This window comes from Diaporthe amygdali, assembly GCF_026229845.1.
Source record: "Diaporthe amygdali strain CAA958 chromosome Unknown NODE_20_length_815715_cov_65_842320, whole genome shotgun sequence".
NCBI lineage: Eukaryota > Fungi > Ascomycota > Sordariomycetes > Diaporthales > Diaporthaceae > Diaporthe > Diaporthe amygdali.
The window spans coordinates 533,772-549,014 of record NW_026517040.1 but is presented as its reverse complement, the minus strand read 5'-3'; the positions used below and the strand labels follow the sequence as shown (position 1 = coordinate 549,014).

Below are 15,243 nucleotides of genomic sequence, written 5' to 3'. Positions count from 1 at the left end.
TTTCTCCCCATGAAGAGGTTAAGGTTGGAAAAATGGTCCGGGCACCTGCTCACAGCTCGCCCGGGGGCTGCATCAAGATGCCTCTCGTCACAGTCTCGAGCACAAATCTCTAGACCCCAGCAGCTCGCCTCTTCACCAAGATGCCAATCGACAGCAGCGGCAAGAGATGTTGAGGCTGAGATCAGGCAGGGGCAACTCGAGCCAAGCGAGCCCATATCCACCGACCAATTCTCCACGAGTGCGACGGCTGATCCGCCGCTGTGGCCTTCAATATCCAACCAAGAACCCATAGGGCCGGTGCCCTCTCCGCTACCCCGGGATGCCCTCAAATCCGCCAAGCTGGCCGCTCTGCATGCTCGGCTGTCCCTTTCCGACAGGATTCCCGTCCAGACTCTCGCGCGCACACTCGTCGACGCCTCCGCCGACCCAGCGCCGCTGTTCAACAACTCCAACCTCGCCTTCCTGGGCCAAACGCTCATCAGCTACCATACCTCCGAGCTTCTCATGTGCCGTTTCCCGAGACTACCTATGCAGATCCTACATGCAGCAATGAAGACATACAGTGGCGACAAGACCCTCTACCATGTCGCACGGTCTTGGGGTATCGAGAGCGCCGCCGCGCCGGGCAGTGAGGTCGACCCGGGCTTGTTGCAATTCTCGCTTGACAAGGAGCGGACATCCAATACCAAGTGGGGCTTTGCGAGAGCCGAGACTGTCTGGGGCCCAACGAAGGGCCAAAGGTTCCGAAGGGGTATCTCGAGCAGGGTGGTCCTGGACGACGACTTTGGTGACATGGTTGTTGACCTGAGAAACGCGGAGCCAGAGCTGGAGACCGAGGCTGAGACGAGCGAGGAAGCCGAAATCGACCTTCCGGTGGAGCGACAATTGACCTTGGGCGATCCAAACGAGAAAATGAACAAGGCGTATAACATCCACGCGACATTCGTGCGCGCCGTTGTGGGGGCAATCTATACGCACTGCGGAAGAGAGACTGCGCGGTCATTCATCAAGGCGCACATACTCTCACGGCATTTCGATCTGCAGCAGCTATTCTCCTTCCGACATCCCACAAGAGAACTATCCCGCCTCTGCGCCAGGGAGGAGTTCGACCCGCCGGTGGCAAGACTGTTGTCCGAAACCGGACGGCTGTCCAGGACACCGGTGTTTGTGGTCGGCATTTTCAGCGGGAACGACAAGCTGGGAGAGGGGGCAGCGGCATCCCTGGATCATGCCCGCCTCAAGGCTGCGATGAACGCCCTCAAGGCGTGGTATCTCTACAGCCCTGGCGAGGACGTGCGGGTGCCGAGTGATATGCTGGTGGATGGGGCCAAGCCATGGGAGCCGGTATATGTCGACGTCGGCGAAGTGGTATGAGCCAGCTGGTTTAAATGATTTGGTCGAGCCAACGAAAATCTCAGGTCAAGTGGGTAGGGCGGGCGGCATCAGCGGCGTACTATAGACTCGAAAAATGTACGAAGAGCCCTTAGTGACGGTCAAGGACCCCTGGGAGCTGGCCCAGGCGTGGTTCGTGGCTACTCGCCTCTCACTCCTTCGGGAGTTGTATATTCTGTTTTAAACAATAAAACGCCGAAATCAAGAGTAAGAGTACTGGAGGACGCAAGTTCTCCACCTGGCCCCTGTTAAAATCGCGCTGCGCCCTACCCAAAACAAAAACCACTGTGTAGTCTAAGAACAACTGTTAGTATTGACCAAGATGAGGCTGTGTTGATGCTCTACGAGATTCAATTACTATATTATACTGCCGGGGTATCTTGTACACCTTAGGAAAGCCTCCACCTGAATTTTACACACCATTCCAGCCAATTCAGCTGAAATGATCACCCTCTCCCAACTTGCCATCAACACCAAGCTGAACCCTACGCCTCCTTCTCTCTGACTTCTCCTTGCCCTCCCTCTCGAGCCTCATCCTCTTCCTCCTCTCGTAGACCGCCTTGACCGTCTTGCGTATCTTCTCTCTGCCCTCGTCATAGTTCGCCCTAGCCAGCTCCACCACCTTGTCGATCTGCTCCGGCGTATACACAAAATTCCAGGTGCTCATGTAATCGCTCGTTCCAGGGTCCACACCCTCGACTTTGTCGTTCTTGAGGAAGGGCAGGTAGACCACCGCGATGCCGGCGTCGGGCTCCTGGAGGTGCCAAGCCGTGGTGTCGTCAAGCGCCTTCGAAGGTGGCGGCGGCTCGGAGGAGCGTTCCTGAGTGGTGCCAACCCACACGGTGCAGTAACCCAGCTCCCCGGACTCGGCCTCCCCCTTCTCGAACTTGTGCGTGCCCTCTGCTTCCTCCGGCCCGAAACCAGCTTTGCGGCGGCGTGCAGCTTGATCGGCCTTGGCCTCGTTGAGCTTGGCCTCTGCTTCTGCAGTCGAGGCGGCTTCGGCATCCCGCAATTCTTTCGCGACCTTCGTGTTTGGCTCACCTGGCTTCGGCCAGCCTACTCCGATGGGCCATCCCTTGATCCCGCGCTGCCGTGCGTACCCATCCGCTACGGAGAGCCAATTGTCCGTCTTGACATCCGCGGAGGCGTCAAATGCGATGAGGATGTCAACATCACGGCCCGGTCGCAGAAGTGGGTATATTGGTAGGTTGTTCGACATCCCGGCGTCCATTAGCTGCAAGTACTCATTTTTATAGATACTTGTGGGTGTTGTGCGCGGGAGTTGGCCTTCCATTCCATATGTAAAATTTGGCAGCATGGCCGGGTCAAAGGGGTGGACTTTGCTCAGGTCTTCGTTGTGCCCGGAGATCATCTCGTCGATCGTTGAGAAGCCCGTCAAGCTCCGAACTAGGGGACGGACCTCGCGGTAGTAGTGGCTGAGAGTGGCACAGAAGGCGCTCCCGAAGATACCCATTAGGAGTGGCATACGAGCTTCGGGTAGATGGAAGCCCTCTTCGGGAGGGACGTCTCGGCCGCCTTTGAACTTCCGCCCAATGGCCCAGGTTGGAATTCCTGCGGAGAATTCTTCACAGAAAGTCTCGTAAGGCGTGATCTCAAACCATTGAAACCAGGCTTCCTTAGCAGCCTCTTCTTTCTCTTGTTCGGTTGGGTGGCCGGTCCCATCGGCCGCGCTGGTAATATTCGGAATCTCGTGTCGGACTGCCGTATATATGGGAAATGGATTTTGCCCATATTTGATGTTCTGCCTCTGGTTCGACAACTTGAAATCCCTAGCGTCCACGCCCAACTCGCCCTTGGGAACGAGGAGTCTCGCTGCCAAAAGTGTGCCGTATATGTCAACAAGACCGAAGTCTGCGTTGGGGTCTCCCCTAAGCTTCTCTACGAGACCGCTCAGTAGGTATCTGTTCGTGGGCGCTGATGCCAGCGATGAGAATGCCACCGGCGGGTACGCAATATGGACACCGATTCTTGCCTTGAGATGGTCCAAGACGCGGCTCAGACTGCCCTGTGAAAAAGTCGAATGGAACAAGGCCTGCAGCCAGCATGAACCACTCACGCCAGAGGTGTACGTAACACAATCGAAAAGGCCGTCCTCTGCCGTTGCGATCATGCTCCCAGTGCCTGCAACCAAAGCCCGCAAGCCGCCGCCGGAGCCGCACATTGCGATCGTAGGCACATCATCCTCGTGTACCTCCCCCTCGTCCAGTTCCAAATACTTCGCCAGGGCCACCGTGACAATTCTCTTCCTCCGAGCCAGAAACTCTTTCTCCTCGTCGCACAAATCGTTTGACACGCGCACCTTGGCGGAATACCGTATCTCAGGGTTGATCTCGGGATCGTGAGCTTCCTTCCAAATCTCATCGGCCAAAGATCCAGGGGCCATGGACAATTCTCCCTGAAGTTTCCTGATATACCCCGGGATGAACTTCGACCATTCGGGTAGAAGGAAGTCGATCACCTTGTCCGAGACCGCGCGCCATTCCTGGTCTGTGATGACACTGAAATTTTGGAAAGCTGTGGTGAAATCATACCAAGCTCCAGATTCCTCGCTTTGAGCCGCCTGGTTGTTATGGCCGTTGTCCTTTGGCTGGTCCTCCTTGGTGGTGTCCTCCTTAGCGGTGGAAGCTTCGTCGTGTGTGGCCGGGCTGACCTGGCTTGCCGTTGGTTGGAGTTCTTGAAAGGCATCTGACGGATAAAGGGACCAGATCAGTACGGCGGTGATAGAGATGATGGCGGGTAAGGTGCGCTTCGGTTTACGTTGCTTGGTGCCGGATGAGAAGAAGCCATGTCGGAGTTGTTGATGTCCATGAGGGCTGGCTTGTTGACGCGTGACAGTCGCCCTTTTGGAAGTCCATTGGTGCAGCCGGGTCGGACGGCGATGGATCGATTGACAAGTGCGACTGGTCTGCAATGAAGCCCTGTGTATTGCTTGTCGAGGGAACCTCATTGCGTTGCGGGTGTGAGGCCAAAATACCTCGCCCAATCGAAGGAATTAGATGGTCGGCCAGGTGAGTGTTCCCATAAGCCACGCGTGAACAATCATGTCAGTCAGGAATGACGGATCAGACTCAATGTCGAGAAAATTTGCGCATCAATGGGCCGATCTCAAAAAGCATAGCTTGGAGTCTATGAATTGATGCTGCTGATCCGCACTATTTGCAGATGTGCAAGGCCATCGCGAAGGTGAGGTGAGAGTGATATCATGTCTTCCCCGGTGGCGGGAAACAGGTTCGTGGAGCACTAACGCCTAGAAGATTCCTCCCGCTTCAAGCTGGTGCCGCCATACCAAGCTTTAGGTGTGGTAAATTTTTCGACGCTCGAAGATAGTAGCCTACAGTGGACTACATTGTCTACCGCGAACACATTACCAATGAAGCATGGAATTGTATTTCTCTGGAATGTGTTCGTCATCGTAAGTTTCTTTTATTACGTACCCCGGTACTCGTGTACCCAGGTAGTGAATGAGTGAGTGATGAGACCATTCCCTCAGCATCGCCGCGACAGGGCAGTACTACACGAAGCTAAGCCAACCCGCCGACTTTAAGATTTCGTTGTTCCCGCAAATTCAAATAAATTGATATCCGATATATATGCAGCAGCCATGGACGGTTCCCACAAACCTGTACTTTGTACATCAAGCACGTTGGGACAAATTTGCCCCAAGAGTGCCTGGGCATCTGCGCGTGCTGCGTACTGAGATCCACAAGTTCAGATGGGATCTGTAACCAGTGATACTCCGGATCGGTGTTTGCGAGGCAACGTGGAGAGGCTGTATGGCCCCAAGCAATGGTTTCACAAGCCTACGTGAGTGGGCGGTGCTCAAAGTCGGTGACGTGTTCGACAACAGGGACAACAATCAAGGAGATGACATTCACTGCTGCTGTTTTTTGCTGCGAGTAGCAAGCCATCTGATCTTTGCGTGCAGAAGCTTTGCCGTGACATTACAGAGATGGGTTGAGTTTGTGCGCCGCGAGGATCGCCGCGAGGATCACACAATGTTTGGTGTTTTGCGATTGAGAACAGACGAATCCACGTGCTCCTCCACCGACTGCTGCGGCGGACGGATTCCTTCCTGGAGGGCTGGAGGGCTGGAGGGATCAACAGCGCCGACGGCAGACAGAGTTCAAGGCAATGCAAGAGACAAACGGCTTGGAGATGAAATGCTTCAACGTAGACGGCCTGATGTGGATCTGCGTGCACGAAACGGCATCCTAATCAGAGGCGTGGAGCCAATTGAGAGCACCATCTTAGATTGGACCCCCTGCCCGTCACCCTGGGCGTGGGACAACCCCTGCCCCCTCCCCTAGTGCTAACGAGTGAACCGACCTAACGAACGGTTGACCCTCTGGGGGGCCCCGTCCTAACTCCACCTTGGGACAGATTGCCCATCAGCGGGCGAGAGAGCTGGGCCCTCGTTTCCCTCTGTTACGGGACTGCTGATTCCTGTCTGTCGTATGGCCCTGGGCTGCCGCTGTATTGCTCTCTACCTACCCAAGGTACTCTGCCACCCGCACCCAGACCCAGACCCGCACCATCACCTGCACTTGCACATCTGCACGCAGCAAGCAAGCACGAGCCCCCTTTTCTACAGCTCCCTGCACGGGCCAACTGTCACCCGGTGGGAAAGTACCCTTTTGCCCAAATTTCCTACAGCCCCTTTGCAATCACCTCAACCTTCTCCCAAATCTGCCCATTCTCCGTGCCGTGCAGACTTTCACGACACGACAATTCTCCTTCATCTTCTCATCTCGTCCTATTTCGTAGTATTCTTTTGACGCCAACGGCCATCGCTCTCTCCCACCTTCACGAAGGCCCTTTCCCCTCCGCGCACCTCTAGCCTCGACCCGACTCGACCAGAGCTGTGTGTCCCTTCCTGGTATGTCGCTTTCCCCGTCTTCCCTCCCTGCCTCCCTCGTCAATGCATGCGTCGTAGAAGGCAGCCTCTCTGCTCCTGCTCCTGCGCTCGTCACCACCTGTACCCAGACTTGGGCGCATCGTCTTGCATCTTGCTCGATACGATTCTCTCTTCTGCGTACCCCCATAGCACTGAATAATTGATATACTTTCCGAGTTCATCGGTGAATCTTGGCGGCCCGGGTCATTGGGTCTCCAGCTCCCTACTCCTGACGACGGGAATGCTAACACTTTTCCTCCCCGGCCATAGTCACTCGTTCCTTCCCTCCTTTTTCGACCTCAGCCAATTCTTCATTCACAATGGGTAAGCGCAAACAACTTCCTGCCTCGAAGGGTAATAGCAATTTGGGGAGCCAAGCAAGAATCAATCCTGGACTCGGCACGACGACCAACCCTCGCCTCGACCACCTCGTTCACGGCGCGTCAAGCTTCCGGCCACTGCGAGCTTCTCGACCGCCCACTCAACCTCCATCATCGGCAGTTTCTCGTGCGACATCAATTGAGATTGTCCCTGAAATGCCATTGTGGTGGTCGATCGGAACCTGGGAGAGAGACGAGGCAGCCAGCAACTGCATTGCCAATGCACCATGCCTTTCGACCTGATTCATCCGAACAAGACACGCTCGCGCAGTGTCCAACTGGACAACTTCATCACAAGCACCAAGCGGACACCAGCGTCTCCGCCACCGGTTATTGCCACCAGATCCAGTAGCCTTGCGCATCGCGAAAACGAACGGCCAGCTCCCAACTATCGGAGCATGTTAGATGTCGAGACTCCCCCGAAGATCGCCCCATTGAGAGCCATGTGCTTGGACGAGCTCCATCGAGAGATCTTGCCGCTGTCTGAGTGTCAGGCTCCTTGATTCTGCTGCACTGGCTCCCAACAATTGCTTCCTCTCGAGACTCCAATCATGGCGATTACGACGGGACGATTTACTGACACATCTTTTGTGTAGCTTCCAACGGCGCCCCAGTCACCACCCCTCCCGAGCTTCCCATCGGCAAGCCCTCCTCTCCCATTGCGGATTTGGGTGCAGCAGAATATGAGCAGAATCCTAACCTCAAGCCTACAGTCTCATCTGGCGTGATTGAGAACAAGAACATTGTGCGCAGGAAGCTGACGGGCTACGTTGGCTTTGCCAATCTTCCCAACCAATGGCACCGCAAGAGTGTTCGCAAGGGCTTCAACTTCAACGTTATGGTTGTTGGTGAGTACCCATATAACCCCAACATGCTTCTGGTCGATCACCTCTGACACTCGACTTCAGGCGAGTCTGGTCTCGGAAAGTCAACTCTTGTCAACACTCTCTTCAACACTTCCCTGTACCCGCCCAAGGAGCGCAAGGGACCCAGTCTCGACATCCTCCCCAAGACTGTCACCATCCAGTCCATTAGCGCAGATATTGAGGAAGCGGGTGTTCGCCTGCGCCTGACTGTTGTTGATACCCCTGGCTTCGGTGACTTCGTCAACAATGACGAGTCCTGGCGGCCAATCACGGATAACATCGAGCAGCGTTTCGATGCTTACCTCGATGCCGAGAACAAGGTCAACCGGATGAACATCGTGGACAACCGCATTCATGCATGTGTCTTCTTCATCCAGCCCACTGGCCACTCGCTGAAGCCTCTCGACATCGAGGTCATGAAGCGTCTCCACACCAAGGTCAACCTTATTCCCGTCATCGCCAAGTCTGATACCCTGACAGACGAGGAGATTACCGCTTTCAAGGCGAGGGTAAGTTTTCTAGCATTGATTCCTTGGCACAGTTTCTAACATCTCGACAGGTCCTGGCAGACATCAAGCACCACAACGTGCAGATCTTCGAAGGCCCTCGTTACGAGCTCGATGACGAGGAGACCATTGCCGAGAACAACGAGATAATGTCCAAGGTTCCTTTCGCTGTCGTTGGTGCCACCGGTGAGATCACAAACGCCGACGGGCGCAAGGTGCGCGGTCGCCAGTATCCATGGGGTGTCATCGAGGTCGACAATGAGGAGCACTGCGACTTCGTCAAGCTCCGACAGATGCTCATCCGAACACACATGGAAGAGCTCAAGGAGCACACCAACAATCTTCTCTACGAGAACTACCGAACGGACAAGCTCATCCAGATGGGTGTGTCACAAGACCCAAGCGTCTTCAAGGAGGTCAACCCCGCCGTCAAGCAGGAGGAGGAGCGTTCCCTCCACGAGCAGAAGCTCGCCAAGATGGAAGCCGAGATGAAGATGGTCTTCCAACAAAAGGTTGCCGAGAAGGAGTCAAAGCTGAAGCAAAGCGAAGAGGAGCTGTACGCCAGGCACCGAGAAATGAAGGAGCAACTGGAGCGTCAACGACTGGAGCTCGAGGAGAAGAAGTCGAGAGTCGAGAGCGGCCGGCCGATCGAAAAAGAAGGCAAGAGGAAGGGATTCTCCCTTCGATAAGCCTCGACTCACTGAGCGCCTTTCTTCTACGATCCACGCCTGCATACGCCTTATGCCCATGCACTACCAGCCTGCCGCTTGTTTCCAATTTCGTCTTCACTGTCACCATTTTAATCACGTCCTACCTAATCCTCGAAAAGTCCTCCATGGTTCAGCTAATCGAAATGGTCCCTTGGAGCGTGGCAAAATGGCACCTCGGCCGGAGACCAGGATTACCTACTTTGGAGAAAGACGGCGTGTCGCATCTGACCGACTCTCTTCAACTCTGCTCGGGGTTCCTAGACCTTCTGCGATATACACTTTGGCTTGAAGGTCCTTGAGCATAGGCCTCTGCGATTTCCAAAACAGCCTAGAGTACATTTCTACACCCCATCGGACCAGGAGCTGGTTTTGGTAATGCACGGCTTCCTGGTGCAAGCGTACACACAGCGCTGGCTTTTTCTTCTTCGCAACCACCCACGTGTCGGCTCGACATTTCGAAATACGACTTTCTATAATTTATGACGGACGCTGAGACCCCTCCTTGCCATAGGGGACCAGTCCACTTTCGCTGGTGACCCACGACCAACACTTCGGGGAACTTCCTTCTTTCTTCTCGGCGAGGCGTCTTTATGACCCCTCAGAAGTTCTGACGGCCGGTTGTGGGATGCGCGACGACGTGTGACGGAGAGCAGCGGTTGTGATACCTAATCATGGAGGATGAGGCCGGATGGGTGGACGGTTGAGCCGTGGGCGTAGATGTCTTGTGGATGCATCCTGTATCTCAAAGACCGGTTTTTGTTTGGAATCTGGGATCGCATTTGACGGCTTTACTCTACTAACATACCCCCTCATGCCCCTGATTCTCCCAAGCACGTCTTTCCTCGTTTTATTTTTCCCCGGCCCGCTTTGAGTGTCGAGTACTACTGTATTTTCCTTGTCGTCGCCCTGCAGCTCTTCTCTAGTTTAGTGGTTCTGATCAGAAAATGATGGATTTCCATCACAGCTTTTTGCGTTTCCTCATGGCATGTGCAACGTTCTTTTAGTGCGGAGCAGACACGAAACAGGATCCCCAGTGTGCCTCAGATCGTCGTCAAATAGCCTGTGACCAATACTGCTACTTTGGATTGCAAAAGACTAGCGACGCCATTGAACAGTTCAAAGTGACAATTTGCCCTGATGTCTGATGCGGGGGTACTCACGTAGTTGCGGAGGCTTCGTACAAGGCTTTTGTCTTATATCACGTATGGAGTTTGGCGAGGAGAACGGTAGCATCCGGATGTAACAGGCGAGTTCATGAAGTGGTGTTACAATTGCCTCTGTTGTACATCTCATCTATGTCTAGCCGTCCGGCACATAAATACCCGATTTGGACATGTTATATACAAGGCAGGTCACCCAAACAATCCACCGCTGTCATGCTCGCCTCTCAACTACCCTCAGCCTGTACAAAGCCCGCTTTCTTTATCTCCTCCTCAGGTACCAGTTGAAGGCCAGCTGCATGACGTGCGGCGGGAACGGCGTCGGCACCTCGGCGTACTTCTGCCGAGCCACCGGGTGCCGCAGGTACACGGCCGCGCAAATGTTCTGGTTGACCTCGAGGTAGCGCGGGATGAAGGCGAAGGCGCCCATGAAGCGCCGCGGCTCCCAGGGCGTGAGGTACGGCTTGGACAGGTCCTCGGGGTTGTCCTCCCACTCCTTGACCAGCCTGTTCATCCGCGAGACCTCCTCACGCGACATGACGTAGTCTGCACGCGCCTTCGCCGCGGGCTTCTTCTTGTCCTCCTGCTCCTCCTTCTGTGGCCCTTCCGTGGCCTTGGCGACCTCGTCGGGGGTGAACGCCCCCGACTGCTCCGCTTTCTGGGCGATTGTGGGGTCGGCGACGGACAGGTCTCGAAGCATGGCATTGATCTCTTCCATGACCGTCTTGTCGGATGCGACCTCTGCCTCGCCCCCGTCACGGCCTGCCTTTGAGAGCGCCGCGCGGGACATCTTGATGAAGTTACGGAATTTGCGCTTCTTCTTGACCTGCAAGTCGCCCTTCTGCTGCTCGAGGATTTCCTTGGCCTGCTTCGACAGGAACCTCAACACGCGGGGGATATTGCCTGGTGCGTTTGGCTGAGCCTCGGTAGGGGTTGCGCCTTCTTTATATGCTTCATTCTTTGCGAGTCTTGCCTCGAGTGCATCGAGGTCTGGTGTCCTATCCTCGGGGGCTACTTCGTCGACTTCGCCTTCGCCCTCGCCCTCGGCGGCAGCCTCTTCACCTTCAGCTTCTTCTTCACCTGCCGCCTCTTCTGAAGATGCGGCAGCCTTGCGGCTTTTCTTGGGAACCTTGGGTGGTGGCGGTGGCTTCTTCTTGCCAGTCGCGAGAAGTACGAATTCGGGGTTGATTTGGAACATGTCACCGGGGTTAAGGAGGTAGCTTGGATGTGTCATCTACACAGCTTGTGGTTAGGCGGCCGCGTCTAACGAAAGGGAAAAGAGACCTGTTGAGCACATACCACTTGGCCGTTGACTTTGACCGCACCATGAACGACAAACTGCCTCGCTTGTCGCGTACTGCTAGCAAATAAAGCTCTGAAAATTGCCACGTCGATCCTCCTCTCCAGCGGAGCGTAGGCCATATTCATGTACGGGGTCTGGCCCTTGAACTGTTGCAGGTTTGTCTCCTTCCGGGAGATGTCCCGACTTTGTTCGAGCTCAACCAGGTCCAGGTCGGGCTTCGCAGGGAAGCCGGCCTTGGCTCTCTTGTTGATGACCTGGCCGCGCTCATGCCAGGGCGTGACGTCCTCGAAACTGGGCTTGTCCTTTCCGGAACCCCTACCTGCGGCCTGCTCGGAGCCGTCGTTGTGGGCCATGTAGACGGGGTCCATGTTGACGACGGAGAGCATGCGGCGGTTGAACATGCGCTCCCACTTGCGCTCCTTGATATGCTCGCCGTGGTAGGCACGCGTCAGGGCCTTTGCGTTCCATTTCTGCTGGAAAAAGGTCCTCTGGATGTAGTTTGGTATTGTTCGTTCAACCTTGGACAGGTTGTAGAGGTTGTACTTGTTCCATGTTTGGCGGACTTTCTACTCAATAGAATGCCATTGGTCAGCCGGGCTGGAGTGGACGGAAAGACATGGCCATCACAAGGTACGTCTTCGAGAGGGGTGGGATAGTATCGCGAAATGAGACGATATAGGATGGAGACTGATGGAAGTGCTTACCCCCCGTCTCAAACTGTGGAACTTTAATGTCCTTCTCAACTTCATTCTGATCTGTGGAGGGAGTCGAGCAGGCCAGACTAGACTCGGGATACAAGGCAATTGGACGAGTCGAGTTGGCCGGGTCCGTGACGATGTCGGGCTGCGACAATGGTCAATGAATGAATGGGGCTCGAACTCTGCTGTGTGGTCTCTCTATGCCGTCGTCGCGACTCTCCAAAATTTTAGGACAGTCGGCTGCTCTGGCTCGTCACACTAACCCGTTGGGGCGACAAGCTTGGAGCTCCACAATGGGACACTGAATGGCTGCAGGGCAGCCGCCCGTGTGGGCGGGCTAGCTGTGGGGTACCCAGGTACCTGCACCTTGGCGGCTCTGGTCTACTGGCTTTTTTATCACAGCTCTTATCGGCCCAGAAAAAGTTCAGCAGTTCGCCTCGAACTCGCCTTCTTTTTATTTTCCCCATCATTCCTCTCCATCCACCAGAGCAGTCTGACTCCTTCTGCTGTTCTGAGGCCAATCACCATCACCCTAACTCGACATCTACCCAGGGAATATTGTGCAGTCCCAGGTCTCTTGTCGCTAGGTCATCTTCCTTTTCCAGGTCGACCATTGTACCTTGTACCCCGCCGCCGCAAGACTCACCTCGGCGGAGAGTCACACTCTCCTTGCGCTGCCCACCTACTTCCACACCCTCTGTTCAATTTCTCCAGCTCTGCGCGCTCCTGTTCATCTCCTCCATATTCTATTCAAAAGCTCACTGCCGAAGATATGGCCGACCCAACTACCAAAGTCGAGGCAACCGAGCCTGAGGTGTCTGCGCCTGCCGTTGAGTCGACCACCGCGGCCCCTTCCACTGCCGAGATCACCAAGGACGAGCCCGTCAATACTGAGCAGACCGAGGAGGCTGTGGCGACCGAGAAAAATGGAGATACTGCCGTGAAGAGTAACGATGTCAAGGAGGACAAGGACGTCGCGACTCTCAATACCCGGGCGCACGACCACCACCGCGACAGCAACAATCGCAAATACGATCCTTCTATTCTGACCGTTACGGATGACCCCCACTTGATCCGTGTCCAGGTATAAACACTGTTCCAAGATATTGAGGCCGCAGACAGCCCTTGCTAATAAATGCTCAGGTCGAGTTCTACTTTGGAGACAACAACCTGCCCCAGGACAAGTTCATGTGGAATCTGACTGGAGGATTCGACAACAACCCTGTCCCTCTCAAGAAGATCTGCTCATTCGGCCGCATGCATCGCTTCCAACCCTATGAGGCTGTCGTTAAGGCTCTGCGTGACAGTCAATTCTTGGTCATCTCAGGTGATGAGGGCAGCGAGACGGTCGCTCGCAAAGTTCCCTACAAATCTTCCAAGCCTGGCGACAAGTTCCCAGTTTCAGTCTATGTCAAGGGCTTTGGCGACGAGAAACCATCGACCCAATTCGACATCGAGGCCTTCTTTGCCAAATTCGGCCCAGTCAACGCCATTCGACTCCGCCGAACTGATGATCACCTTTTCAAGGGTTCCGTCTTTGCTGAATTTGATACGGAGGAGGACGCAAAAGCTTTCTTGGCCCTTGACCCCCCGCCCAAGTGGGAGGGTCAAGATCTGAAGATCATGTCTAAGCGGGCCTACGTTGACGAAAAGAAAGAGCTGATCGATGAGGGCAAACTTGAGCCCAGCAAGAGCAAAGCTCCCCGAACCTTCTGGGAGGGAGTGGACCTTGGCCGTGGACGCGGAGGACAGCACTTCAGGGGCGACAAGGATGACTGGAAGGCACGCAAGGACCACGACCGCAGGAACAACAACCGTGGTGGTAGGGGCGGGCGTGGAGGCCGAGGACGTGGTGGTCGAGGACGCGGAGGTCGTGACTTCGACCGCGGTAACAGGCGCGATCGGGACGAGGCCCGTGAAGACCGCAAGGATTCTGCCGAGGGCACCAAGTCTGGCTCGCCTAATGGTAAGCGTTCTCGCGAGGACGATGGCGCCGCCGCTCAGGAGCCCCCAGCCAAGAAGGTCGACACCAAGGCGGAGGCTTGAAGGAGTCTAGAATTTGGAGAGGAAGAGCTGCTCATATCCTGAGTGATACCCGGATCGATATCTTCGGCATTTGGAACGGTTTTATTCGCACTCTCGGGGCTGCGAACACAAAACGGTGGACGGGATCGGCGTTAAATGGACGGTTGCTTTGAGTTATTGTTCATCAGGACGGAAATTTCCAGTTCCTTCAAATGATCATGATCCAGACCTGGTCGTTGGCGATTTGACGGCTTGAAATCCGCTTGAAAGCCATCAGAGACTTGCCTGGGTGCATCATGTCTGTAAAGGCGTAGGCTACATCGAGCAGCATTACTAAAATGAAAAAGATTTCAACTAGATTCCAAGATCCTGCAACAAACAGTGGTGACCATCATGTGACGCGAACTGGCAACAAGCCCCCGTCCTCTTGTGTACTTCCGAGAAATCTACCAGTAGGTTAAAGCGGACTACGAATTTCATGGAATAGGATACCATTTCTCTCGTGCTGGGTCCACGTGGGTGCCTGCGGTCATACGAAAAACGTGCTGCTGTAGGGTGAATGGCCGTGCGATTGAAACGCCCTGGACACCTTTTTTCAGTCCCGGCACTGCCTCAAGGCATGAGTCCCCAAGGCAATGTTCTTTGTGCAACATTGCAAGTATGTCTCTTGTTTCCACTCTCCTCAAGCAACCAAAACTTAGATTTGTATCTTACTGTGCGCGTGTGCCGCAGCTTTGTTCTCCTCGAGACACATGCCGAGGAGTCAAAACAAGCACTTTCGTCTCAAGCCCCTACAGTTGACGACTTGCCTTGCGATTTTTTGTTGATTCATGTTGAACAGGTATTGGAGATCCCGCACGTAGTGGAGGCGCCTTAATTTTGTCCAGCAGCCTGACGGGAGTCTCGGTTTCGTGGTTCTGCAACCCGATGGGCCGAAGTGTGTTCGTCAGCTTCTGCTTTATGCCAACTTTCACTACCGCGTCATGATTAGACTACGAGCTGTATCATCTCCACATAGAATCACCTGGTTGTTTTTTTGCGAGAGTTGTTATTTAGCTTAGAGCTGCCACGATCAGGGTGTCTAAGATGTAATTACGGATGATTTGAAGTGGGAGTGTTCTGGCCGGCGAAGCTCTGGGGAACTTGATGTGCGTGAAGCTTGTCCGTGGGCTCGTTCGCGACCTGGCACTCTGCTGAGGTTAGACACAGTATTTACGGTCAGAAAAAATGCGTAAGGAGTACATGGATGGTACTCAGGAATACGAGCGTCTTCGCGTCACCGCACAAT

The 15,243-nt window shown here is 54.8% G+C and overlaps 5 protein-coding genes across 5 annotated transcripts; 3 read left to right on the top strand and 2 right to left on the bottom strand.

The window, feature by feature from the left end:
- Positions 1–9: 9 nt before the first annotated feature.
- Positions 10–1,374, top strand: J7T55_012709 (uncharacterized protein; the record flags this gene model as incomplete). The annotated part of the gene is made up of 1 exon (XM_053145365.1): positions 10–1,374. One exon carries the CDS (start codon positions 10–12, stop codon positions 1,372–1,374), a length of 1,365 nt encoding a protein of 454 aa, XP_052992100.1.
- A 451-nt stretch (positions 1,375–1,825) lies between these two features.
- Positions 1,826–4,360, bottom strand: J7T55_012708 (uncharacterized protein; the record flags this gene model as incomplete). Its single annotated transcript, XM_053145364.1, has 1 exon — positions 1,826–4,360. One exon carries the CDS (start codon positions 4,358–4,360, stop codon positions 1,826–1,828), a length of 2,535 nt encoding a protein of 844 aa, XP_052992099.1.
- Positions 4,361–6,548: 2,188 nt separating this feature from the next.
- J7T55_012707 (septin) lies at positions 6,549–8,748 on the top strand (the record flags this gene model as incomplete). The annotated part of the gene is made up of 5 exons (XM_053145363.1): positions 6,549–6,631; positions 6,959–7,176; positions 7,284–7,535; positions 7,596–8,062; positions 8,113–8,748. The coding sequence occupies 5 exons, from the start codon at positions 6,549–6,551 to the stop codon at positions 8,746–8,748; spliced, it is 1,656 nt and encodes a 551-aa protein (XP_052992098.1).
- Positions 8,749–10,191: 1,443 nt separating this feature from the next.
- J7T55_012706 (30s ribosomal subunit) lies at positions 10,192–11,981 on the bottom strand (the record flags this gene model as incomplete). Its single annotated transcript, XM_053145361.1, has 3 exons — positions 10,192–11,163; positions 11,229–11,798; positions 11,937–11,981. 3 exons carry the CDS (start codon positions 11,979–11,981, stop codon positions 10,192–10,194), a joined length of 1,587 nt encoding a protein of 528 aa, XP_052992097.1.
- A 721-nt stretch (positions 11,982–12,702) lies between these two features.
- J7T55_012705 (uncharacterized protein) lies at positions 12,703–13,976 on the top strand (the record flags this gene model as incomplete). The annotated part of the gene is made up of 2 exons (XM_053145360.1): positions 12,703–13,014; positions 13,074–13,976. 2 exons carry the CDS (start codon positions 12,703–12,705, stop codon positions 13,974–13,976), a joined length of 1,215 nt encoding a protein of 404 aa, XP_052992096.1.
- Between the last annotated feature and the right edge of the window lie 1,267 nt (positions 13,977–15,243).